The sequence below is a fragment of the Panthera leo genome, chromosome C1, assembly GCF_018350215.1.
Source record: "Panthera leo isolate Ple1 chromosome C1, P.leo_Ple1_pat1.1, whole genome shotgun sequence".
NCBI classification, from domain to species: domain Eukaryota; kingdom Metazoa; phylum Chordata; class Mammalia; order Carnivora; family Felidae; genus Panthera; species Panthera leo.
The window spans coordinates 18,441,806-18,465,846 of NC_056686.1; the positions used below are offsets into that span (position 1 = coordinate 18,441,806).

The 24,041-nt window shown below is 56.0% G+C and overlaps 1 protein-coding gene across 2 annotated transcripts in view; it reads right to left on the reverse strand.

Moving 5' to 3' along the window:
• RUNX3 (RUNX family transcription factor 3) overlaps positions 1–24,041 on the reverse strand; it is a 58,145-nt gene that overhangs the window by 17,521 nt on the left and 16,583 nt on the right. For both annotated transcript variants that reach the window (XM_042950648.1, XM_042950649.1), the window contains exons 3-4: positions 8,798–9,084; positions 6,757–6,913 (exon numbers count right to left, since the gene is read on the reverse strand). In XM_042950648.1, coding sequence (XP_042806582.1) covers positions 6,757–6,913; positions 8,798–9,084 — 444 coding nt within the window. The remainder of the gene's footprint in view (positions 1–6,756; positions 6,914–8,797; positions 9,085–24,041) is intronic.

The window sequence follows — 24,041 nt, forward strand, 5'->3', positions numbered from 1 at the left end:
ATCCTTTTTTGTGTGGGTTATGTGTATTTACAGAGTTGCAATGATACCAAAATACATATTTTCATACCCTGGTTTTGTTTTCTTTCATTTAACCTCACATCATAAGCACTTTCTCATGTCGTTAAAAATTCTTCATAAACTTCATTTTTAATGCCTGCAAAATATTTCAACTCACAGAAGCCTCATCTTTTATTTATCTGTCTTACTCTCTGACGCCCCTGCTGACTTCTCACTGGTGTGTGCAGCTGGGGCTGAAAACGGGCTGATTTGGGAGCTGCCGACATTTCATTTGTACACGCAACTGTTATTTCCAGAACTCGTTCTATTTTTAGACAGACACTTGGCTCCAAAGTCTCCATTCAAAATTCCTAAGAGAGGAAAAACTTTTAAAATGATAATTTTTTTTTTTTAACCAGTTAGAATAAAATGAAAACGACCTTTCGTTTATAAAAATCTTTGTCTCCATCTCTGCTTATTTCCTCAGAAAAGATTCCAAGAAGTGGTGAGTGATTTCATCGCAGTCAGAGGGTTGGGACGTATTCAGGGGCATTGATCTCTCTGGCGAGATGGTGCTCAGAGAGTCATCGTGACCGTGACAGCTGTCAGCGCGGTGCCATCGGCAGCATGGCCGCCTGTCAAGGTGGAAGGAGGATCTTACTGCCCCTGACTCCGTTTGCCTCTTGGCCATGCCCAGTGAGACTGAAAGTCTTGACACGTTCATCCTCTGTCCTAACCCAACGCCAACTATCGCCTCGATGTTCCTTTATGCTTTCCTATTGGCATTTCGGCGCCTTTTGGAGATGGCTCTGCAGTAGCCTCTGAGCGCTTTCCCCGCCCTTTGTGTGGCCATCAGTTTCTCAGCTCAGTGGCCTTTCTGTCTTGCGTTTTGCTTTTTGCTTTCTGACCCCGAGCTGGTTTGCATTTCCAGTGCTTCCTCTCGCTGGTGCTTTCTCCTACTGTCTTATGTTGAGGCGGGTTTCCCCGTGTGACAAGCGAATCAAGGCTTCCCCTCGATAAACAGCCTTCTTCTCTACCTTCTACCTCTTAATTCTTTGGCTCTTCTGGGGGTATAAGTGGTGGGTGGGGTATGAGGTCAAGATTCTCCTCAAAGGGCAACCCAATTCTCCTCTCACCTTCGCTGAAGTAGGCCTCTCCTCTCCTGCCCTCTTCTCTAGTAGCATCAAAGCCCCCACACGGTCTGAGACTGGGGAGGGTGCGAGGGGAGCCTCGCTGATCCTCTAATGCCGGCCTCCTCCTTCTCTGCCCCTGAGCATCGCTATCTCTGCACCCCAGTTGCAGACCCAGGGGCTCCCTAAGGGCAGGGGCCTGTGGGCCGTGGGCGGGCACCGAGGGAGGCAGCCTGAGTGGACCCCTCTGCAGCCCCTGTACTCCCGGCAACTCTCCAAGGCAGGCAGGCAGGCAGCCAGTCTTGATGTCCCCGCTTCACAGGTGGGAGAGGAGCTCTCAGGGCAGGGAACACTGCTTAGCGGTTCTCTCTGCGCGGTTGGGTCCAGTGATCCATGAAAACTCTAGCCCCCGAAACAGGAGATCCGGAGCGGAAGGAAATCAGGCTTCCAGGGCCCCGGCACGGAACCCTCGGGCTTCTGAGACACCAGGGGGTGGGTTACACTGAGGTGCGGCTCAAACTGGGGAAGAGTGGGGCCTCTCTGGAAGAATTTTCCTGAGCCAGTCCACTGGACGCAGGGACAGAAATGCAAACAGCACCTGCTTCTGGACTCCAGGGTCCGCAGAAACCTAACCCCTCACGCTCAGACCACAGGGGCACTTTCCACGGTTTCTGGAGACCGGAAGTGCAGAAGGTCTAGGGAAATGCCAGGCCGCAGGCTCCCTGCCTACCCCCTCCCGGGACCTGCCTTCCCTCACTCTTTGGTCACTTTTCTCCTGGACTCCTCCCCCTCCCCAACCAGCTGGGCACTTTCTGGGGGGGGGGGGTCCCCAGGCCTCTGCCACTTCCAATGCCTCCTTGAACTGCCGGGTGCCAGGCTGGATGGACCCCAATTATTGAAGTGCTCCTGCAACTCTGTCTGGACTCCACTGAAAAGTCACTTCCTCAGTGAGGCCCTCTCTGGTCACTTTATCAAAAGCAGGCATCTTAAACCTGGCCTCCGAGGCTGCTTCTCAGAATTGAGTGGGCCCGTGAGCAGGGACAGGAAAACAAAAATGACAATTGTATTGTCCCTAACCTCTGGCTGCAATTTAGCATCTCCCTCAAGTATGACCGTCGGCAGCAAACCACAGAGGTATTACAGAAGTTCCTGTGACCTTGTCACCAACAGACGTCACAGGTATTTACATATCACATTACTGACGTTGCAAATTTCTCTAAATATCTTTTGTGCTCGTCACGACCTCAGAATCGTGGTCGTCATCAGACCCATTGCCACATCTTACCATTTAATACGCTAATAAAGCAGCACATTTATCCCAATTTTAAAAGACATTTTGCTAACTATGTTTTATTGTCATTGGTTTCCATTGTAATCCTTTGTGTTTTATTTGATTTGGTAAAACACATTATTCTGAAACTGTCAGGCGGGCCATAGGGTAAAAAAAAAAAAAAAAAAAAAAAAGGAAAAAAAAAAAGGTTAAAGACCTCAATCGGAAGCATCAGAGACCCTCTCGCTCCCACCCTACCTTGGGAGGGAGCTGCTTGTCCCTTGTTCACTGCTGCATCCCCAGCCCCAAGGACAGCATCTGGCACAATAGGAGATGCTCAGTAGATGTTAGTTAAATAAATTAAGGGAGAGACGACCGTTCCCATTTTGCAGATGAGAAAACTGAGGCTCACGGAGGGGCAACGAGTCATCCACGTCACACAGTATTTGGGCAGGACCCAAAAGGTTAGAATGTGCTGGGGCCTGTGCCCCTACCGCATACTAAGGACTCGCTCCTGGGGAGTGAGAAGCCCCCACTCTCACCAGGCAGCAAACCGTAAGCCACCCCTGAGGTCATCGGCCCTCCTCAACAGTTTCCCCCCCCTTTCCAGGCTTGGCACCATCGTCCCAGGTACCCAAAGAGAGGAGGGAGGGAGGAGTAGCTGCCCCTTGGGGCCCTGAGTGACCCCAGACATTCCCGTAGGACCCGGGGTGGGGGGGTAGAGGGGGGCCCTGGACCAATCAGCACAAACAGCCAGGTCCGGGAGTGTGGCTTTAGGCAAGTCCCTGTCCCTCTTAGATGGTTCTTGGGTCATAACCCTTACCACACGGGGATTCATGGACAGCAGGAGGGGACAAGTCTCAGGGGACCTCGGGGTTTTCTCAGTGTTGGCCAACAGGCCCTCTGTCTCCTCTCCCAGCGGCAGCCGGTAAGCCACACCCTCATCTCTCAACCCAAACCTCTCTCCACAAGCTCTGGCTGCTATTTAACCTGCCAGTGATAGTTTAGGAGCTCATGCTTTCTTCATTTTCACCTAGGCCGGTGGCTGCCTCCTAGAGGACATTTAGGGAATTTGTGGCATCTGGTCCTCCAGAGGTGGGATGTGGGGGGCGGAGGACGCAGATGTCCAGCACTGCCCAGGGCACGGAAGCAGTCATTCTTCCTGTGTGTGGAGAACTTGTTACAAAGAGTCTCTGAGCCACGAGCCTAACTCCATTTGACATAAAGCGAAGGTTTTTTTCCACGCTTTTAAAATCTACTGAATTGTCCAGGATGGGAGATGGGCTTTTTGTTTTTTGTTTTTTTTTTTTAACCCTGCCAAGAATTGCTCACAACTTCAGAAAACTATGTCATCGACAGTGATGCTGCGTTCAGACCTCGAGTCCCGTGCGCCTGGGCTGGCGGCGTGCCCTAGCGGGCACGGGGTGTTGTGCCAGGCACACAAGCGCCCACTCAACCCACAGTGTAGTCTTGCCCAACATTTACGTGTTCAAATGGATATTTTATCATAAATCACTTTCCCCTTTCTTCCCCGTTATAGTTATGGAATTGTATAGGTTTTGAAACCGCGCGTAAGTAGGTAAGTTACATCGTCTACGCGTTTCACTGTGGGCTGGTGAAGGGGGCAGAACAGAACATTCGTTGTAAGAAGGGCACTGTGTCTGGTGGGGTGGGAACCTGGGCCCTACTGGCTGCAGGAGACACCGATGGCTTGGTTTCTTTCCCTCCCTTTTCTTGGGCCCCACGTTCAGGCTTATCGCGAGGGCTCTGTGGCGGTGGTGGTGGGTATGTGTCCTTCATGGAAAGCTATTTTCCTAGAATTAAGACAGAATCAAGGAAACAGGCAGAAGTTTCCATCTGGCTTCTCGGTCTTGGCAGAAGTCAGAGGGCCAGGGAAAGGCTCGGGGTCCCGAACTCCAACCTGTCCCAGCTCCCAGAGTGACCCACTGTGTGAATCGCTGATGTGTCCTCTCAGTGGGAATTTCCCATTGGGCAACATGGGCACAGCAGATACGCCGCTCCGTGCCACCGGACCCCGGTGCCCTCCTTCCCCACTGCCAGCCGCCTCCACTTCTCCCACTCGACGATTCACACCTTCTGGGTTTCCCCCACCCCCGGCCAAACCACACCACAATCACAGAATCAGTGACTATACCGCTCAAAGCGACTTCAAAGATCTCCAGTGGCAGGCATCTGAAGTAACAAAATCTGTAACATGTATCCCACTCTCGATGTGTGCCAAGTTGATACGCTTGTGCCAATTTCCTTAATCCTCACAAAGTCTCAACAGGGAGGGATCATCGTTGTCCCCGTTACACAGACGGGGAAACCGAGGCACAGAGAGGTGGAGCCACGCGCCCCATGTCATCCAGCAGAGCTGGGACTGAAATCCAGGGGGCTGGTTGTTGAGCCCAGGCCGTTCAACACCATGAGCCTCTGAGGTCTGAAAGTCTCGTCAGGTTCCCCAGGTACTGGATCTCCCATTCAGGCCCCCTGCCTGTTCCCCGAGTCCCACGAGACTGATGGGAGAAGGGCGGTGAGAATGGCTTACAAACTCAGCCCCCTGCGTCTCCCAGACGCACAACTTCAGCCTCCAAGAGCAGGCGCCTGAACACTAAACAACGTTTGGGGAACCCGACTCTCTCCCCCAGGCCCTGCAGGGTAAGCGCAGGTCTGTGCGCACAAACGGCATAGAGAAATCATCTTCCGTGGCCGAGTGGCCAGCTGGCCGGCCATGCCCTCGGTAACTCTGGGAATCACAGGGTCCCCTCTTCCTCCCAGGACAGGGAGCAAGGTGGCACGTTCCTGACGCCTTGCTGGCTCCCGGGACCGACCTCTCCTTCTGCCGGCCTCACCAGGGGCCACAGCTTCGGTGGGCCTCCCTCGGCCTCCCCTACACATCCTCGCCCCACCTGGGCCTGCACACCTGGCCACCGCCCCCAAGTCAAGCTGCAACCCCTGGCGAGTGACTCTCCACTCAGGGCTGCGGCCGGGATTAAGTTGCAAAAGGCCTGAGAGATTGGGGATGACAAAAGGGGCTCGGAGACTAATTAGGAGCAGCAATGAAAGCTTAATTCATAAAAGCAAACATTTTCCATCCATCAACCTGCAACCAGTTAAGGGCAACGTTTGAAAGAAATCTGTGCATGGGGAAGGGAGCCAACAGGAACAGGAAATGTTTGAAAGAATGTAAACTATTTCAGTTTCATAAAAAGTAACAAGTAAACAGTTATTACATGCAAATAATGCCCTGGTTTTAATTAATGCTGAAAAGTCAAAATATGTTTGACATTTGTATGTATACATTGAACGGTTGGAGAGGAAAAAATGGTGCCCAGATGCCCGTTTCTGAGCAGGGCTGGCGGCTCAGAAGGAACTAAAACCTTGAGAAGGTCTTGTTTATTGGTGATGAAAAGTACAATTCTGCCTCAGCCTCTGTTGAGACTGGCGGCAGAGGAAACCTAGCTTACTTTCTTAGCGAAGCTGGAGGGGCAGGCTGGGTCTTGGGAAGGGCACTCCCCACTTTTCAGCAGGCTGGTCTTAAAGGGCCAGCGAGCCCTCAATCCACCATTTCGCTGGGGCAGGGTTTCTAGGACTTCTCCACCCACAAGTGATGATGGGTTTCGGGTCCCAGAAGCCTCCCACTCAACAGCCCCGGGCGGCAGCCACAGTTGCCCCGGCTGGTCCTGCCTTCCTCCTGCTGCCAGAGGTTGATCACATAGGCAGGGCGGGGGACCAGCCTTGATTCTGGGGTGGGGGATGGCGGCTTTCCAGCCGCGCTTTCCAGCATTCGGCATCCTGCACTGCATTCACCTCTGTCTAAACCACCCTAAGGCTCACGGGGCTGGGGAAACTGTGGCTTGGGGAGACCACAGCTGGGGAGAGGCAGCCTCAAAGCTCGAAGCTCTGGGAGATCCCACCCCTATGGGGAGGGTGGCTGGGGTGCTCGCCGCCCCCCCCCACCCCCGCCCCGCAGACCAGCCATTTGTCTAAGCCAGCTGCTAAACCCGCCTGCCACAAAAGAGCTACGAGGCTGTTAATCCACGATCTGCTCCCAGCATCTTTTATGAGACCAGAACACTCGAAAAAGGGGTGATGTGGATGGCTTTGAGAGTCAGTAAATCCCAGAAACTGGGAGAGGATTGTGTCTTTCTCTGGCAAAGGACCCTAACTTTCTTCACATCCTCAAAGGGGTCTGTAACACCCCCATGGGGTTCCAACCCACTGTTCTAGACCAAGTCGGGCCTGGAGACTTGTTTCTGGGGCTCCCACTGGGACCCCAAGGGATTGCTCTCAGCTGCCTTCCCCCCCACCTCTGCCATTGCCAATGTCAGGGTGCGCAGTCTCCCTTCGGCTCACCTCGCCCACTGCGGCCCACGAAGCGAAGGTCGTTGAATCTGGCCACCTGGTTCTTCATGACTGCCGAGGCATTGCGCAGTTCAGCAGAGTAATTCTCGTCATTGCCTGCCATCACAGTCACCACCGTCCCATCAGGCACATCCCCCAGCGCCACCACCTGAGGGCACAGGGGCAGAGGGGCAGCTTAGAGAGGTACGGGACGCAAGGGAGAGGTGGGGAGGGGCCGGGCAGCTCCCCTAGGTCCCAGGCGCACTGCAGGATTTCTCAAAGGCAGAGCGGACAAGAGGCTTAAACACAATGGACACCTTCCCCCCCAGATAACAAAAGCAAGCAGCCCAAAGCTCTGCCTTCCACACCCAAATCCTAGATCGACTGGTTAAGCCGTGTCCTGAGAAATTATTCTTTCAATTAAATCCGAGCGAGAGCTGCGAATGAGCTCCATCCCTACAGCGTGGGGTGCAGTTCCCTCTTGCCTTCGGCTTGAGCAAGAGAGGAATCGACATACTCCTAGCAACAAAGTCCCTAAATAAAAATAATATCAACAACGGTAATGACGGGGCTCCTCCCCAAGCTCAATTAATGCAAGAGCCGTTTGGGGTCTGAAATTTGGTCCTGAAATGTGGGCCGGGCCCAGGTTATCGGCCTCTGCAGAGCCTGAATTCGTTATGCAGGGAAAATGCACAATGTAAAACAAACCGGTGTTTAGAGGGGGGTTGTACAGAAAACCCCTTTAAAATGAGACAGGGGTTTCTGGTAGCAGGAGGATGCACCTGCTGGGACCTGCAGGATGGGGCTGGAGATGCCTTCCCGCTCCGTCTCCCCCAGCCCTCACCCCAAGCAGCGGGGAGAGGCAGATGCCTTTTGAAAAGGAATCAGACTGCGAATACAGTCACAGCCATTTAAACGTGGCCACCGCGTGCAGGGACTGAGGGATCCAGATGGTAAAAATTTCAAGGAGAAAATGTTTGGGGTCTGATTAAAAAGGCCAGATTTCCTGTCAACATCCTGTCTTCTTTTAATTTCAAAGATTCCTTTTAAGCTCCAAGTGACAGTAAAACCTCCGATCTGGGGATTAAAGTCACACGGGCCTCCCCCTCCCCCTCCTCCCCGGGAGATTTTCCCCACTGGCATTTTAAGATGTCACCAGGGAGACCTCCAAGAGCCACTCATCCTTTTTTTTTTTTTTTCAATTTGGAATCGTCTTAATGGGAGCAAGGGCGGCCTCAGCTGCCAGAAGCCGCGGTTTCCAGCCACCTCGGGCACCCACCACCCCCAGCGCTGGCCCTTCCTGCCCTGCCCTTTCTCACGGCAGCTGTGAGAGGTTTAGGGGAAAACCAAGGCGTTTTCGTTTCATCTCGCTGCCCCCTTAAAAAAATGAAAATGAAACAGTCGCCTACTCCCTAGCAAAGGGAAAAAAAAAGATCCTCTGGCTGGGGTCTGCCAGGGGTGGGAGCGCCCCCCTCCCCATTTCGGCCTGACATTCGGGATTCCCGCCCGCAACGGTTTAGGGTTCGGTGCCCCCTTCTCAGCCCTAGAGTCGCCCGGTGTAAAATTTCAGAAGCCAGAGGTTGAGGGTGTGAGCAGGAAGTGTTTCTGAAGCGGTGCAGGAGGAGGGGTGCTGGCGGTGAAGGGTAGGCCCTATCCACCCTCTGCACCCCACCTCCGGTGTCCTCGCCCCGGTTCCGGGGCTCTTCGTCCCCTTTGCCCGCAAGGCTGTGTCCGCGGGGGTCCGGACCGGAGAGGAGCGAGGCCCCATCCGCCCGTTTCCGCATCAACGTCTTTCCGCAGGGCTCCCCGAAGGTGGAAGGGGCAACCCTCCCAAGAGTCATCCGTGCCCGGTGCCTCTGAGAGGCAACGCCAAGGTCCCCAGGCGGAGCGCGCAGCGAGACCGAAAGCGCCCTTGGGCCCGGCTGCTGGGCTCTCGCCGCGGGGTGGCGGGCACGTCCCCTCCCTTTCTTGCCTTCCCGGGGCCCTGGCTCCTGCAGCCGAGACGCCCGGATCCCCAGGACCAGGGGCCGCCCGCCCCGGGCCCGGCACTCACCTTGAACGCGACGGGCAGCGTCTTGTTGCAGCGCCAGTGCGAGGGCAGCACCGAGCAGAGGAAGTTGGGGCTGTCGGTGCGCACGAGCTCGCCCGCGTGGTCCGCCAGCACGTCCACCATCGAGCGCACCTCCGGCCGGGCGCGCCCGCCGGGCCCCACGGACGCCTGCGCGCTCAGCGCGCCGCTGTTCTCGCCCATCTTGCCGCCGCCGCCGCCGCCGCCGCCGCCGCCGCCGCCGCAGGGGAAGGCCGTGGAGGGAGGTGTGAAGCGGCGGCTGGTGCTCGGGTCTACAGGAATACGCATAACAGCGGCCGTCAGGGCGCCGGGCGGGCGGCGGCGGCGCGGCTCCCCCGGGGGCGGCCGGCGCGGGCGCCTCCTCGGCCGCCGCTGCCGCGAGAAGCGGGAAAGCAGAAGCAGCCGGGCCGCGGCCTCAGGGCGCAGGGGGCGGCGCCCGGGGACGCCCCGCCGGGGCCCGCCCGCAGCGAGGCCTCGCTGCCCCGACGGCCGCGCGCAGCCTGCCCGCTAGCCCCGCATCCTGGGCTCCCGGCCCGCGTGCGGCCGCCCCTCGCGGCGGGACGTCTGCCTCGGCCCCGGCGGGGCCCGCGCGGGCTGTCGCCGCCGCCGCCCGCCCCCGCAGCCCGCTCGCGGCCGCCCCACCGACCGCGCGGCCGCAGCCCCAGGACAAATCCTCGAGAATCAAGTGGCGGCGCCGCGCGGGCCCGCGCGGGGTTACTATCCCGGGGCCCGCGGGGGCGGGGCCGGCCCGAGCGACGCGTCGCTCAGCCAATCGGAGCCCCCATCGCCGGCACCTCGGCCGCGCTCGGGGGGAGGAACGGGGACCGCCGAAGGCCGCCCAGCGGGGAGGGGCGGAAGGCCCCGCCCCAGGGAGGACGCCCGGGTCGGGGGCCTGGCGCGTGAGCCCAGGGCTCCTCGAGAGTTCTGGGGCGCCGGGGCCAATGCTAAAAATTTGGTTAAAACGCCCGGGACTCTGCAGGGGGCAGGGCCGCGGCTCCCTGATGCGCGGGTCGCAGGTCCCCTTCTCGCGCCCTTTCCCCGCCGCCAGTGGCGGCACTTTCCCAGCTCCAGCTGCTTTCTGCCTGTGATGCCTGCACTCTCAGCTGGGGGACGCGGGGGCCTCCCAAGGCCGGTGACATCGAGCGGGGAGCTGCCCCAAAGAGGTTTCTCACCCTTCCCTGACCCCTTCCCGCAAATTATTTTGACCCATGAGCTTGCACCGCACACGAGATTCCGCGACCACCAGCGGCCTCTGCAGCTCCCAGCCTAGTGCGGCTTTGGGCCCGGCCTCTTTGGCCCCGTTGCCAACCGGGGACAGACGGAAGGGTGTCCCCTGCGGGCCCGTATGTGGCTTGGGGGTGACTAACCCCGTTCCCTTCCTCTCTGCCCTCAATGCAACTTTCAGCACCGTGCAGGCCCCTTGCCTCGTCGTTCTTCGTTGTGGCGGCCTTCGGCCTTCGCCACATTCTTTGAAAAATACGATGGGGGCTGAAAAATGCGAGTGTTTCCCCCTGATTTTTGCCCGGCGCATATAAACACTGTTCTGCTTGGTGCAAGAGGACGGAGTCACGGGCAGAAGAAAACTGCGGAGAACGCGGGAATGGCTGCCAAGCTAAGGGCGCCGGCTTCCAGAGGAGGCAATATTCTTCCTCTCTGTGGATGCAAACTGGCCCCCGCGGGCCCATGGCCTCGTCTTCCCCGGCTGTGTGCTGGGGCCGCGCCGCAGGGACGCAGACCGCTCTGCCGAAGCACTGTAGCTTCAGTCCCGGCCGCGCGGCCCAGCGACTCCCAGGGCATCACAGCAGTCAATCCTGTCCTCCTCTCCCGCCTCCAAGGCCAAACGAGCGGGCCTAGGGAGAAGCTACAGCGGGGGGAGGAACTGGAAAGATCGAGCCCCCAGTCATTCTGGATTATCGCCCCAGATGCGCTCCCTGGAGTCTAGGGAGCGAACGAACGCGTGCGGAATCTCCCCGCCGTCTTGGAGATTGGGCTGAATATTCGTTGTTCCCGGGCTTGACAGGTGCAAAACGACGAATTCCAAGCTTCGGAAACCAAGAAGCATAGGACCCGAAGGTGGCTGCAGGATCGCGCCCCAGATCTGAACCCGGCCCAGTACGTGCCATTTCGTCCTCTCCAAACGAATTCAAGGCCCTCGTGTGCCCCAGGGGGGGGCAGGCCGTGGCCCAACCTCGACCACCTGGAGAGCCGGTCCCTGCCCCCGTCATAGCCTCACATCAGCCCCTCGGGCCATTTCGAAGGTGGGAACACCGAAGGACCCTTGCGGGATCCTTTTATGGAGCCTACATCTCGGAGTTACAGATCGCGAGGGCCAAGGCCCTTGCAGTCTCGGGAGCGCTAGCAGTAGCTGCGGAACCAGAAGCAAGCGAGGGACCGGGGCCGTGGCGCGTCCGACCCCTGGGAGCTTCCCGCCTGAAGGCCCACCACGTCGTGGCCAGGTACGGCCCAGGGCCAGCGAGGGCGGGCGACGCGTGTGGCCCTGGAGTGGCTGAGGGGGCCAGGACCCGCTGCGTCTCGGGTTTGTAAATTTGATTCGTCTAATGGTTTCGGTTTGCACCCGTGCCCTTGCTTGTCCCTCCGCCTGATTTCTCCCTCATCCTACGGCGGCGGGTTTACAAACGGATATCCGGAAAATGCGGTTCCTGTGGGTATCGGCACCGGGCACAGGATCCGGCGTGCTTCCAGCCCTCGGGAGGGTGCTCAGTGCGGATGGGGATGGGCGCGGAAACCAGGAGAAGCTTGGGTCTCCAGCCTGAGGTCGGCGGGGGGCCGCCGGGCCGGGAGCAGTTTCGGGAGCCACCGCTAGTTGGCGCCTGCACTCTGCCCGCCGCGGAGTTGCCCGGCCGGCCCTGCCCACAGATGTGCGCCAGCTTCAGTCCCGTGTCTAGAGGCTCGCCTCCTATGTACTGCCCTTTCTGGACAGACGTGCGGTACGATTCCTCACCATCTGTGCGACCAGGACAAACCAATGGCTTTGTGTCAGACGGAAGGCTCCCCTACCTGCCCCTGATGGGCACCCCTGGCACCCCAGGGTCCCTGTGCCCTCTGACACACAGAACATTCTCCCTGCCAGAAATGCACAGTTGCTTCCGGTCCCATTCCGGGGGGCCAATGGGTGAGGAGGACAGCTTCTTCCCCAATTTCTGCCAATGGCCAGCCTACATCCTTTCCATCCCTGACTGACAGACTCAGGGTCACTTCTCTCTCTCTTTCTCTCCTTTTGATGTTTCCAGAGGCAGTTGGACAGCTCCCACTCCCTTATGTGGGAAACGTGGATACCCTCTCCCTTCCCCATCTTGTATGGATAGACATCTCCTTTGCCTCTTCCAACGGGCCGCTGTACAAATCTGCTTTTTCTTAAATGGCTCTCACCTAAGAGCACCCTAAATTGTCCGCAGCAGGGCTAAGAAGCTGGGAGGTCTGGGCCTACCTTGGCCCAGAGCTGGGTGAATAGCTGGACCTAACCTGGGGTCCGCAGAACTCAGGATCTGGGGGCCACTCCTCCCACCAGCATCCTTTGCCCTGGGAGTGGGAGCCATGGGGTCAAAATAACCCTGTGTCAGGGCGCCCTCCTCGGGCAGACTGAGGGTGTCTAGGAGTGCGCTCTAGGTGGGATGGTGGTAGTGAGGTGCTTGCTTGTGTCTCCCCACAGGCCAGAGAGCTCACAAGGGCAGGTCTGATTCCCTGAGAGTCCAGTGCCCGGGGAGGGGTGAAGATCCCCCCAAGCATGCCAGACGCTGGACATATGGGACATGAAGAGTCTTCTGAGCAGCTCACTGGTTGTGGACGGAGCCTGGCGGTTTGTCCAACTGCCTCAGTTTGTCTTCTCCCACCATCGACCGTGACCCAGGGAGAATTGCTTAAAGCCTGTCTGACTCTTGTCTATTTCTTCTGTGAACTGGGGGTAAATGAGCCGTCTCCTCACAGAGACGTGTGAAAGGTGCTTAACACAGGCCTGGCACATAGGGGGTGCTCCATCCATGCGAGCTATCGCCGTTGTGAGAAATAAGGCCCGGTCACCCCTTGTCTGGGGCCTTTGGCAAGTCTCTTCCTCTTTGTGGGCCTCACACTTCCCATTTGTGAAACATCCAACTTTCATGTTCAAAGCTTGCCGGGTCTCAGAGCCTAGTCCATTGCCCTGTCCCCCTCGGTTTGCCTAGAGGCTGCCTGGGGCAGGTGAGGACCATCTGTGACCTGCCTCCAGGCAGAGGCCACTTGTGGGAGGGTTTTCCAGCAACCATCACGGGGCGGGCGGCCTGAGCCTGGATCTTGACAAGACTCACCTTCTTTCCCCGAGGCTCTCAGACCGTCACTCTGGAAACCCATTGGTCCCCACCCCCGACCCCCCTACTGGCAGACAGAACTCTCTCCGCTAGGACCTGGGCCTAGCTGACGCTGTTAGCCTCCTCCCCCTCCCCAAGGACGCTTGTGCTCCCTTTATCCTGAGTCCCGGGGGAGCCAGTCCAGTTACTAGCAGAGGACTGTCTTCTAGAAGTTAATCATTTCTCACAGCCTGGCTTCCACACCCTCACTCTGGAGGCACCTATGGTGAAACCCTCCTGCCTGGTGGCCTGGAGCTTAAGGTGGGACATTTCTGTCCTTCACTGAGCCTCAGTTTCCTTTTCTGTGAATGGAGTGGTTCTAATCACTCCATTTCATAATCCAGAACACTCCCTCTAGAAAGGGGGGGGGGGCGTTGCGTTTCACCACATCTAAAATGTCATCAATTGTTCCATGTGAAAGAAAAAGGAAGAAAATCCTGCTAATTAAACCAAGACTTGCCTGCATCCCGATTTGAAATATGTGTGTTTATGCATATATATTATTACACACACACATATGTGAGTTAGTGACAAAGGGTCATGAAAAACAACAATAATGCGGTCAAGAGATTATTGCTGATGGGGTTGGGAGCCCTTATCCCCAGACAATTTCCTCCTGGGCAGCCTCTCTGGAAGGCTCCTGAATGTGCAGAAGAAGGACCAGTGTGCTTCTCAAATTACAGGGTGCCTTTTTTTTTTTTTGGAAAGGGCCAGCCTCTGAGGGAAGGGAGGGGCGAGCTGGAGAGAGCACTGTGGTGAGGACACCACTCCTGTCTCTGCCACTGACTGGCTGTGTGACTTTTGCACCTCACGGAGCCTTGGTCCCCTGGCGGGTAAAATGGAAAGAACAGCATGAGCGATGAGATGGCCCAGGTGTCCCGGTGTCCAGGCACTGCGTTTGTGCTTTAAGCACATCATTTCAGGGGCGCCTGGGGGGCTCAGTCAGTTGCGCATCTGACTTCGGCCCAGGTCATGATCTCACAGTTGGTGAGTTTGAGCCCCGGAGCCCACTTGGGTCCTCTGTCTCCCTCTCTCTCCGCCCGTCCCCCACGTGCTCTCTCTGTCTCTCTCAAAAATAAACATTTAAAAAAAAAAAATAAGTACATCATTTCATTCCATTCCAGCAATTGTGTGCGGGAGCTGTTATGCCCATTTAAACCAAGGGTAATGGTGCTCCAGGTTTTCTGGGCTAGGGAGAACCAGAGTGGGGTTAAAATCCTGATCAGACTCAAAACTTGGGGCTCAGAGGCACTCCCTGATTATGCCCCCCTGCACCGGTTGAACAAAATACTGGAAAGAGCCGGGGTACAGAGAGCGAAAGTGCACAATACACGTCAGCTCCCACGATGGTGGTGGAGCCGGAGGCACAAAGCCTGTGGTTCAACAGCCACAGGCGTGGAAATCAGCAGACCCTTGAACCCAGGCTGGGAGGCAGCCAGGGGCTTCACGGGTCATCTGCTGAGGCTTCCCCACCTTGTGCTCTCCTCCGGCCTCCGAACCTGCCGGTGAGGAGACAGACTCGGCTGTAGTCCCCAATGTACAGACAGGAACACTGAGGCCCAGAAAGTGGGAGAGGCCGGACCTGTTTCACCGAGGAAGAGGCAAGACTTGGGACTCAGCTCTGGCAAGGCCAGGGGCGGCGTGGTGCGACCGAAAGCAGGGCGGGCTGACAGCCACCCCTGACCTCTGCCCACTCTGCCTCGGCCAAGTAGGTGAGCCAGGCCAGGACCCGCATGATGGTCTCCTGGTGCCACCTCACAGCCTGAGGAGACCTTGGGCACCCGTTGCTCCAGGGGAGATGTCAGAGTCTGTGTGTCTTCTCAGGTCCTCAGTGTCCCCATCTGAACAAGGAGAGTGCCCTATCATGGTCCCTGTAGGTGCCAGGCTGGCTCCCCTCGGGCCTCCAGGGAAGTTTCACTGTGACTTTGAGGCCAAGCCCACGGGGCTCCTTTCCCTACCCCCGCCTCCTCAGCCCTGGTCCTCCTCCGGTGGCACTGGTCCCCTCTTCCCCACCCCCTCCTCGCAGGTCCTCCTGAGAGGGCACTCAGCTTGGGGAATTGCAGAGACAAGAGGGAAGGATGGAAGAGAGCGGTGGTCTCAGGGTGAGCCTGGCCGGGGGAGAGGACCCAGGCCCCATCAGCGGTCGGGGTAGGGGGCTCTCGTTCCGGCTCCCATCAAGGGGTCTGGTCTTCCTACTGCCTTCCCTGCTCCTCACTTTGGTCATCTATGAAATGAGGAAACAGTTCTGGTAGAGCCTCTTGGTCTATGACTAATAATTGCCCTCATTTGGGCCTCAGAATGTGAGGGCCCTTCTTGCAACGTGATTCCTTGATCCAGGTTCTGTCTCTGCTCTGCTGGCTGGTCAGAGTGCCTTAGACTCTCCATCCACATCAGCGGGTAGGTGCAGAGCTAGCTGCTGGCAGAGTCACCAAATCGGAGAATTTTTCATCGGGAGAGGGAACAGAGAGTGGTGAGAGGGACCTGGGTAGCCGGGAGCCCAAGAGGGTTCCGGGAAGGGCGTACTCTTTCCCCGGCCCAGGATGGAGCTTCGGCTCTGGCAGTCAGGGAGAGAAAGGGCTCCTCTCAGTGGCTGTCACCTCTTGCACTCCCTAGAGTGGAGGTTTTTCAGGTTTAAAACGCCTCCAAACCTTAATCAGATGGCAAGCAGAGGAGCCAGTCAGAAACCAAGTTTTGGAATTGAGTCGGAACCACGGGATTAGAATCTTGAGCCCTGTTAACCATTACTGACAACAGTTAAGGTCTTCTGGCGTGCCAGGCGTGAGCCCACACTTTATGCTCATTTGTGCCTCACAGTGCTCTTGCTGGGGAGGTACAGTCACCCCCATTTTACAGGTGAGGGAACTGAAGACGTAAACTCGCCCAAGGTCACGCAGCTGGAGCCGGGATCCCAACCAGGCAGCCTGGCCCCACGCTCTGTTCTCATGGACCAGAATCAGATGCCTGAAGTTACAGTCATGGAAGAGAATTAGAGTCAGAATTTTATAATGTCAGCCTCAACAGGGCTCTGAGCTACCCTGTCCAAGTCTCCCGTTTATCCAATGGCAGAACCGAGGCCCGGGGAGGGAGAGGGTCTCGCTCAAAGTCACAGCCTAGGCCAGGGGCAGAGTCTGGAACCCCCTCCCAGTCCCCTACCCCCCAGGTACTCTGGTCCAGGGGGCCTCCCTCTCCATGGCGGGCCCTCCTCGCCCCACCGCCCACCCAGCGGCTCCCTGGCCCAGTCGGTCCCATTAGGGATTTTCCACCTCCCCAAAAAGGTCCTAATGACTGTCAGTCCTTGTGAAGCCTTAATTAATCTCAGAGGCTGATGGCTCTGAGGAGACCGGGGGCTTTGGCCTTACGCAGATGAAGATTACGGCTCCATTTCATGTGGTAGAGAAGGAACGCCTCAGACATTCCTGCCAGCAATAAAAGCCACATGGCTTTCCAGCGTCGCCCTTGGAAAAGAAAAAAAGCGCAGCCCTTTGCGGAAAGAAATCAACTATGTGCTGTATGCATGGCATGAGATAAAAACGGTGGAGAACAGTTGGCCTTTTATGCTGCTTCCAGTGGCCACCGAGAGCGGCAGGGCCCAGCGGCCATGATCCCAGCTGCAGCCCTGGGGAGAGGCGGTGGCCCTCGGCACAGCAATGGCAGCCGCGGTGGAAGGGCCTCAGCCCCTCCACCTGAACTGGGTTTGAGCTGCCCTAGACGTCCCACAGGCAGGGCTGGCTTCCTGGGCCTGCGCCCCATGGGGTTGGACAGCGGCCTGCTTGCAGAAGGGTCCTACGCTTGCTCTCATGCTCTGCCGTCACCACCCCTACATTCTTGATACTTTTTGAACAAAGGGCCTGCATTTTCATTTTGCACTGACCGCCACCCCCCCCCACCCCCCAAATTATGTAACCGGTCCTGCCCACGAGTCACCCCGGCGGCCAATTACAACATCTCCCCTATCACGGGCCTGGGCCTGGGCCCGGGGAGCAGTGTTTTTTTAACACCTACTTTGCTGACATTATCTGAGACGAACTTCCAACCAATCTTGTGAACCTGGCAGATGTGGAAACTGAGGCTCAGAGAGGCTGCCCCACGGCAAAGGAAGCCCGGGTTTGGAATCTGGTTCCTCTCATGCCAAAGCAAGTGTCTTCACCACCCTGCGTTCCACAATATTTTATCTTTACCACGCTCCGTGGGGGAGGGTGACACACGCAGTCAAGCTTTTTTGTTTCCAAATAGCAGAAGGGGTAACGGAGGCCAGAGAAGCGAAGGTACTCACGGCACACAGGGTGGCTAAACGGAGCACCCAGGACCACGCTGTGCGACAGTGACAGGGGCCTGGATCCACTGGGCTGGGGCTGGGGAGGGGGCGGTGTGCCCCAGTTTTATAGTTGTTTGTTCCCCTTGTGAATTTATTAGCGCTCTCTGTGGGTCGCTGCCTCGAGTCTGGCCCGGGACGTGTAGCAGGAGTCCCGGACTCCCACTACCCCTCACCGGTTAGAAGTTCTCCTTAGTAACTTCCTCCACTCTTTCGTGTTCCGGTTTTCCTCTGCCACCCTCGTTGGCTGGGGAAGGAGTTGCACCTTGTATCTTGATAAACTCAAAGGAGTCCCCGTCTTCAACGAATCCTAGAAAACTGGAGCTGTGGGAGGCCTAAAGGCGGTCGTGTCCTATAACTTGGGCTAAGCCCAAGACTCATGGACCTGGCTGCTGGCTCCAGGGGAGCCATCCCCTTATTTCTTGGTGGGTGACCCCAGACATGTCCCTTCCCCCCCTGGGCATCCGGGAGATAAGTGCACTGGACCGCACTTGATCCTCAGGAAGACTGTCCACCTTCAATGTTCTAGAATTCCTTATTAATCTATGACAGTTCTGGGGATACCGCGGTCCAGGAGAGGTCAGAGGCTTGCTCAAGGTCACATAGGATGCTCACTGGCAGCTGGAGCTGATCTGAAGCCCCTGCCTGCTGGCCCAGCCCTCCCCTGCACCAGCCTTTGGAGGGCCCAGCCTTTGTCTCGCCCTTCTCAACCTCTCAGGCGCCTTAAGTGCCCAGGTCCGGAAGCCACAGCTAAGGGTACCTGGATGTCTGTTTCATTATTATTCTTTAAACAATATTTATATTTTATATACTCTTCTGTTACTCTATTTTACAATAAAATATTTTAAAAGAAAAGCAAGAGATAGAAAAATAGAAAAAGGTCCCCCCTCCCCCTGCCCAGAGCTCTAAAATGAAAACGGACAGAAATGCTTAAATTTGTATACCGTTGCAAAACTGCCCACAGTACATCAAAGCTGGGGAGTATTTATTATTGGCAAGACCACTGTTTCAAGCAGATCGTCCTGTCTACCAGCTCAGTCTCAGCCGAATGATCTGGTGGCCCTTAAAGGCAACCTCATTATGGCAACACCCCCATGTGGGGCATTGCTGGGTACCCAGACCCTGCTGAGCATGCTCCCTACTGAGCTCCTTAAATCTTATCAGTAGTCCTTCAGATATGTGTCGTTGGGCCTACTTTATGGGTGGGGAACTGAATTTCACCGAGTGACTCTCCTGGATCCAGTCAGGAAGGGGCAGAGCTGGGATTCGAACCAAGATCTCTTGATGCTGAAACTGCACTTTGCTCACCCCAGGAGCTTCACCCCAGGGCCCGGTCCCCTCAATTATAATAATAACGCTGTCTATACTTGTCATGTATCATTTCATTTGATTCTCATGACCACCTGATGTGTGAGGCCCCCTGTCATCATCCTCGTTATAACGCTAGAAACACTGAGGCACAGAAAATTTGGGAACTTGCTCCAGTTCACAATGTGGGTAAAGGGGAGAGCTGAACGTTGCACCCAGGCAGCTTTGCTGCCCGTGTGGCTGCGTGGAGACCACAGACGCCATGAAAGCAAGACAGAGCTGTGGCCCAGGGTCCACAGATGACCCCCAGAGGCCAAAGGCCAGCAGGGCTGGATGGCTGGGGTTGGGGGTGCGGCCAGGGAGATCTGCCCTTGCGGAGGTGTTGAGGATGTGGGCAGAGCCAAATAGAGGCCCGAGCAGGCTCATAAATCCTTGCCTGGCATGTCTGGGCCACAGGCTCAGACACTGGGCACTCTTTGTCATTTGCTGTTGGCATGCATTTGTCACTGGCAAGAGTGTGATGTTCATCACCTGTGTGTCTCTGGCCGTACCTGAGGGGGCTTCTGGAAGGGGATCATAGAAGGTGCTCAGACCTAAGGTGGGGGCTGGGCCCTCTTACTGCCCCATCTTTGAGGCTCAGTTCAATCAGGGATGGGCTCGACGATGTGAAGTTCCTTTAGGTCACAGAGGCCTGGCCCCATCCCTAGGAACACGGCAAAAATGTTGCCAGTCCTGTCCTCGGGGAGCCCTGCACTCGATGGGGGGTGGCTGGGATGGAAAAGAAGCAGAAAAAGAAGAAACAGATGGGGAGAAGGCACTAGATTCGTTTGGTCAGCAAACACTCGGTGAGCATCTACAGTCCATGTGCCAGTGGTTCGTTTAGGTGCCAGGGACACCGCTATGGACGAGACAGGCATGGGGGCTCCATGCAGCTTTGATTCCAGCTGGGAGGGCCGAAGATAAACACGGAGGTAAATAAACAGACGTGCCGTATTTGATAGTGTCTTGCAATGTTGGAGGAAACAGATGAGGACAAAGGAACAGAGAGTGACTGGGTGGGGGGGGGTGGTAGGGCAAGGAGGTGGTCACCGATATTTAGACAGGGTGGTTAGCGCAGGTGTCTCAGGGGAGGTGACCTCTGAGCCGAGACCTGGAGGCTGAGAGAAGGACCCAGACGGAGGAGGGGAGAACTGTTTCCCCGCCCCCCCCCCACCCCCTGCTTTCTCACCCCTCCTCTCTACCGGGCATGTCCACGGTTTCTAAGACATTTTCTGCCTTCTGTCTCTGTTGCTTTTCCCACAATGGCCCCGAGAACCCAGATGGGGTGAATTTAAGTAGCCCTGTGTGCAGTTGAGGCAACTGAGGCTGGAGATGGGAGGGGTTTGTATGGATTGATTCCATCCCTGGCCGGTGCCCCTCCGTCTGCCCCACTGCCCAGCTTGCTCGTCAACGTCCAGGTCTGGGCGGGCCGCAGGGGAGTCAGGCCGTGGGCACCGTGTCTCAGGGGTCACGGGGCTAGAAACGTGGGCTGCTGGACAGGGCCCGGGAGGGGTGGCAGCTTGGGGCTGGGCGGGGGTCCGGAGCGGAAGGCGCCCAGCCCTGATTGGAACAAGGTGTCTGCACTGGGAGCCCGGCTTCATTGATCTTGCCCGGTGTTCTGGCCACCAGGCGGGGCCAGCGCCGGGCAGGCTGCCGGTTTTCCCAGGTGTGGGGACACCCTGGGGGAATGGCTTTTCATGTGGTTGTGGGGTAGGCATGCCACCCAGCACGTGGGGGAGGCCAGGGCGTCGGGGGCACGCTGGCAGTTTTGGGGGGGGGGTTGGTCTGGAGACTTGCAATCCCACAGCCAGCAAATCTCAGGCTCCTGGAGACGGGGTCGCAGACTTGAGGCTCTGAGACCGACAATGTTAGAATCCTTGTCACTGGAGCTCACGTTTATTGGGCACTCCCTGTGTGCTTAGCACAGTCCCCATCACCCCACCCTAGGAGGTGGGCCCGGCGGGCGACCTTCCCCACTTCCGGTGCGGAGACTGGGGCTCAGCAGGGTTAGGTAACCTGTCTGCGGTCACACAGTTACAAGGTTTCTGTCCCAGAATATACGATCCCTAGAATCGGAGACTCCTAGGGTGTGCGAATCACAGCGGGTCCACACTGGGAGAGCCTTGAAGATGCTTAAGTCCAACTGCCCTGCATTGGAGAAACAGGTCTGGGGAGGGGACGTGCCTTCCTGAGGTCACAGGATGGCCAGTGGCCGTCTCCTCTAGGTCATCTTGGGGGCTTGGCTGGCCCCTGAACGTGGGGTCTCTGGGGCACTGACGCCCCCGACCCTCAGTCAAGACCTAGTCTCTCACGTGTTACCAACCTTTCTGGTAGAAACTGATGGTTTCCCGCTAGCACACGGGAAGCTCTTTTAAACATCTAACCTGAATCCCTTATGTTGCAGGGAAACCTTCTTCCTTCTAATCTTGCAATGCCTCTGGGAGGAGTTTGGCCTTTGATGGGAGTACTCTTGGAGTGACCGTCAGCTCAGCAGCACAGGATGGCAATTACAGACAGGGTTTGGGGAGTTGAGGGCCAGGAGAGGGGAGGGGCGTCACCATTTAGCTCTATGAGTTCTGCATGACCAGCCCCCCCTCCCCCTTCCATCTCTCTGTCTTCATCTCCTTTCGCTCTCTCCCTCCCCGTATCCAGCCACACTAGCTTCCTTGCTGGTCCTTAAATACCAGTCATACCCCCACTGTAGAGCCTTTGCACATATGTTTCCCTCTCCCAGAAGAGCCCTGAACATTCTGTCTGTATGGCTCCACTCGCTGCCTCATTCGGGTCCCTGCCGCACTCTGTGAACAGCCTTCTCTGAGCCCCTGTGTTTCAACAAGGGCAGAATAATGACCCCCAAAGATGGCCACATCCCAACGCCTATCATCTATGAATATGCTCCCTTATGTGGCAAAAGGGACTTTGCTGACGTGATGAAGGTTAAGGGCTTTGAGATGGGGAGCCAGTTCTGGATTCCCTGGGTGAGCTCGATGTATCAATATATCTATATTGTGGAAGTAAAAGAAGGAAGCAGGAGAGACCAGTCAGAGGATGATGAGATATGGACAATTGACAGGGGCTACCATCCAAGGAAAGTGAGTGGCCTGGAGAAGCGGAACACGGCGAGGAGATAGAGTCTCCCATAGCTTCCAGAAAGAAACACGGCCCTGCCGACACCTTGATTCCAACCCGGTGAGACTCACATAGGACTTCTGACCCTCGCCCCCCCCCCTCCACCCACAGGCCCCGAACCATAAGATAATATATGCATGTCGTTTTAAGCTCCGAAATTTGTAGTAATTTGTCATAGCCTCACTAGGAAGCCAATTCATCCCTATTTCTTGATTTGTACTTCTTCAGCACATTTATCATCACCTGATAAATTATACCTCTCCTCATGAATGGTCTCTTTTCCCCTGTAGAATGTCAAGTCCAGGAGGGGAAGGTTTTTGTTTTTTAACTTGGTGTTGCATTCCCGGTTAGAGTTGCCAAGTTTAAGCAAATAAAAATACAGAACTTTCAGTTAAGTTGAATTTCGGATCAACGACACACACTTTTTTTTTTTTTTTTAGTATAAAGTGGTCCCCGATATTGCGATTACTTATTTGTCTGAAAACTCAAATGATCTGGGGGTCCTGTATTTGGTCTGGCAACTTTATCCCCACTGCCTAAAAAAGTGTTTGGATACATACGAGCGTCTCCATAAACATCTATCGAATGAATGAAGTACGTACATGAATGAATGGACATTAATTTCCAGCCTAAAACTCCTTTTGGGTTCCAGAACGCCTCCTGGATAAAGCGTGAATAATAGCAAATAATCAAAGCAAACCGTGTTATGACCCGAACGGGTGCCGTTCGGAGCGCATTGTTTCCTCGGTTGCTTCTTATAGTAACTCTTGTGAGGTCATTAGCCCATTTTCCAGGTGAGAAGACTGAGGTCCAGAAGGTTTGGCAACTTTCTCAGAGTCACATGACCGCTGAGTGGCACAGTCAGGCAATTCAAAGCCCTTGAAAAACCTGGCTTGCAGAACATTCTAGCTTCGTCTCCGGACACACCTCCTTGCGCACAGTAGGTCCTCTCTAATAGCCCATGATGCCTTTTCAAGGGGTACCGTCCCCTGATCTGGGACCTCAGAACACTTGCTTATGCACCAAAGCCCTGTAGTAATTTCCCTTTGTTATGAGACCATCTCTGATGCTCCCAGGATGACTCAGCCTCTCTCTCTTCATTACTCTGTGGCCCCTTGTCTGAATGCATCGTAAGGACTTGCCATTGCGTCCTTTACTCCCCCAGACTGTGACCTCCCTGAGGTCAGAGCTTTCAGCTCTTTGGCTGTGGAGCTTAGAGCCTGGCTCTAGGGAGGTGTCTAGAAGCATTGAGCATGAATGAATGAATGAATGAATGAGTAAGTGAATAAGTATCTTTTTCACACTGGGCCTCAGTTTTAGAGTCTACGAAAGGACAACAATCTTTAATCCCCCTCCCTGTCTCTTAAAACACATTTCTTTTTGATTATAAGAATAATACACATTCATTAAAGAAAAATTGGAAAATAATAAAATTATGAAGAAGAAAATTAAAACCACCCATAATCCTGCCACCCAGGACAATTGTTAGCATTTTGGTTTTTAGCCTTCTGGTACTCCTACTGTATGTATAGATTTAATTTCTTCTCTCTTCCCCTCCTCCTTCTTTTCCTTTTTAACACTGGGAACGCAGAGTGCATGCTGTTTTCAACCTGCTTTTGAAATGTGCCAACATACTGTGCGAGTTTCCCGCGCCCCTCGTGAAGTCCTATCCCCGATGGCAGGGGACACGTCTGTGCTGTCGGGCATGGGAACACGGGGTAGGAGTGTGAAGATTACCGCCCCCCCCCCCCCCCCCCCCCCCCCCCCGCCTTCCCCAGACGGACCACCATAGTGCTCCCTTGGGGCCGGCCCTTTAGGGTGTTTCTGCATTTGTCATGAAGACACTGCCGGGAACACCCTGGTATACGCGTCTCAGTCCGTCCCAGATTCCTCCCTTAGGACCAGTTCTGAGCCAGCCAGTCGCACTGGGCTGAAAAATACCCATTTATCCAGCCATCTGTCCACATGATGGTTGAAGGCTTATGGTTTCCACCCCAGATCCTCGGTTCCAACCAGAATAGCCTCACAGATGACAAGAGGCTGAGGGTGCTCGTGACCTCAGGCCCGGGCAGACATCTTACTTGTGAATAATTTGCTACCT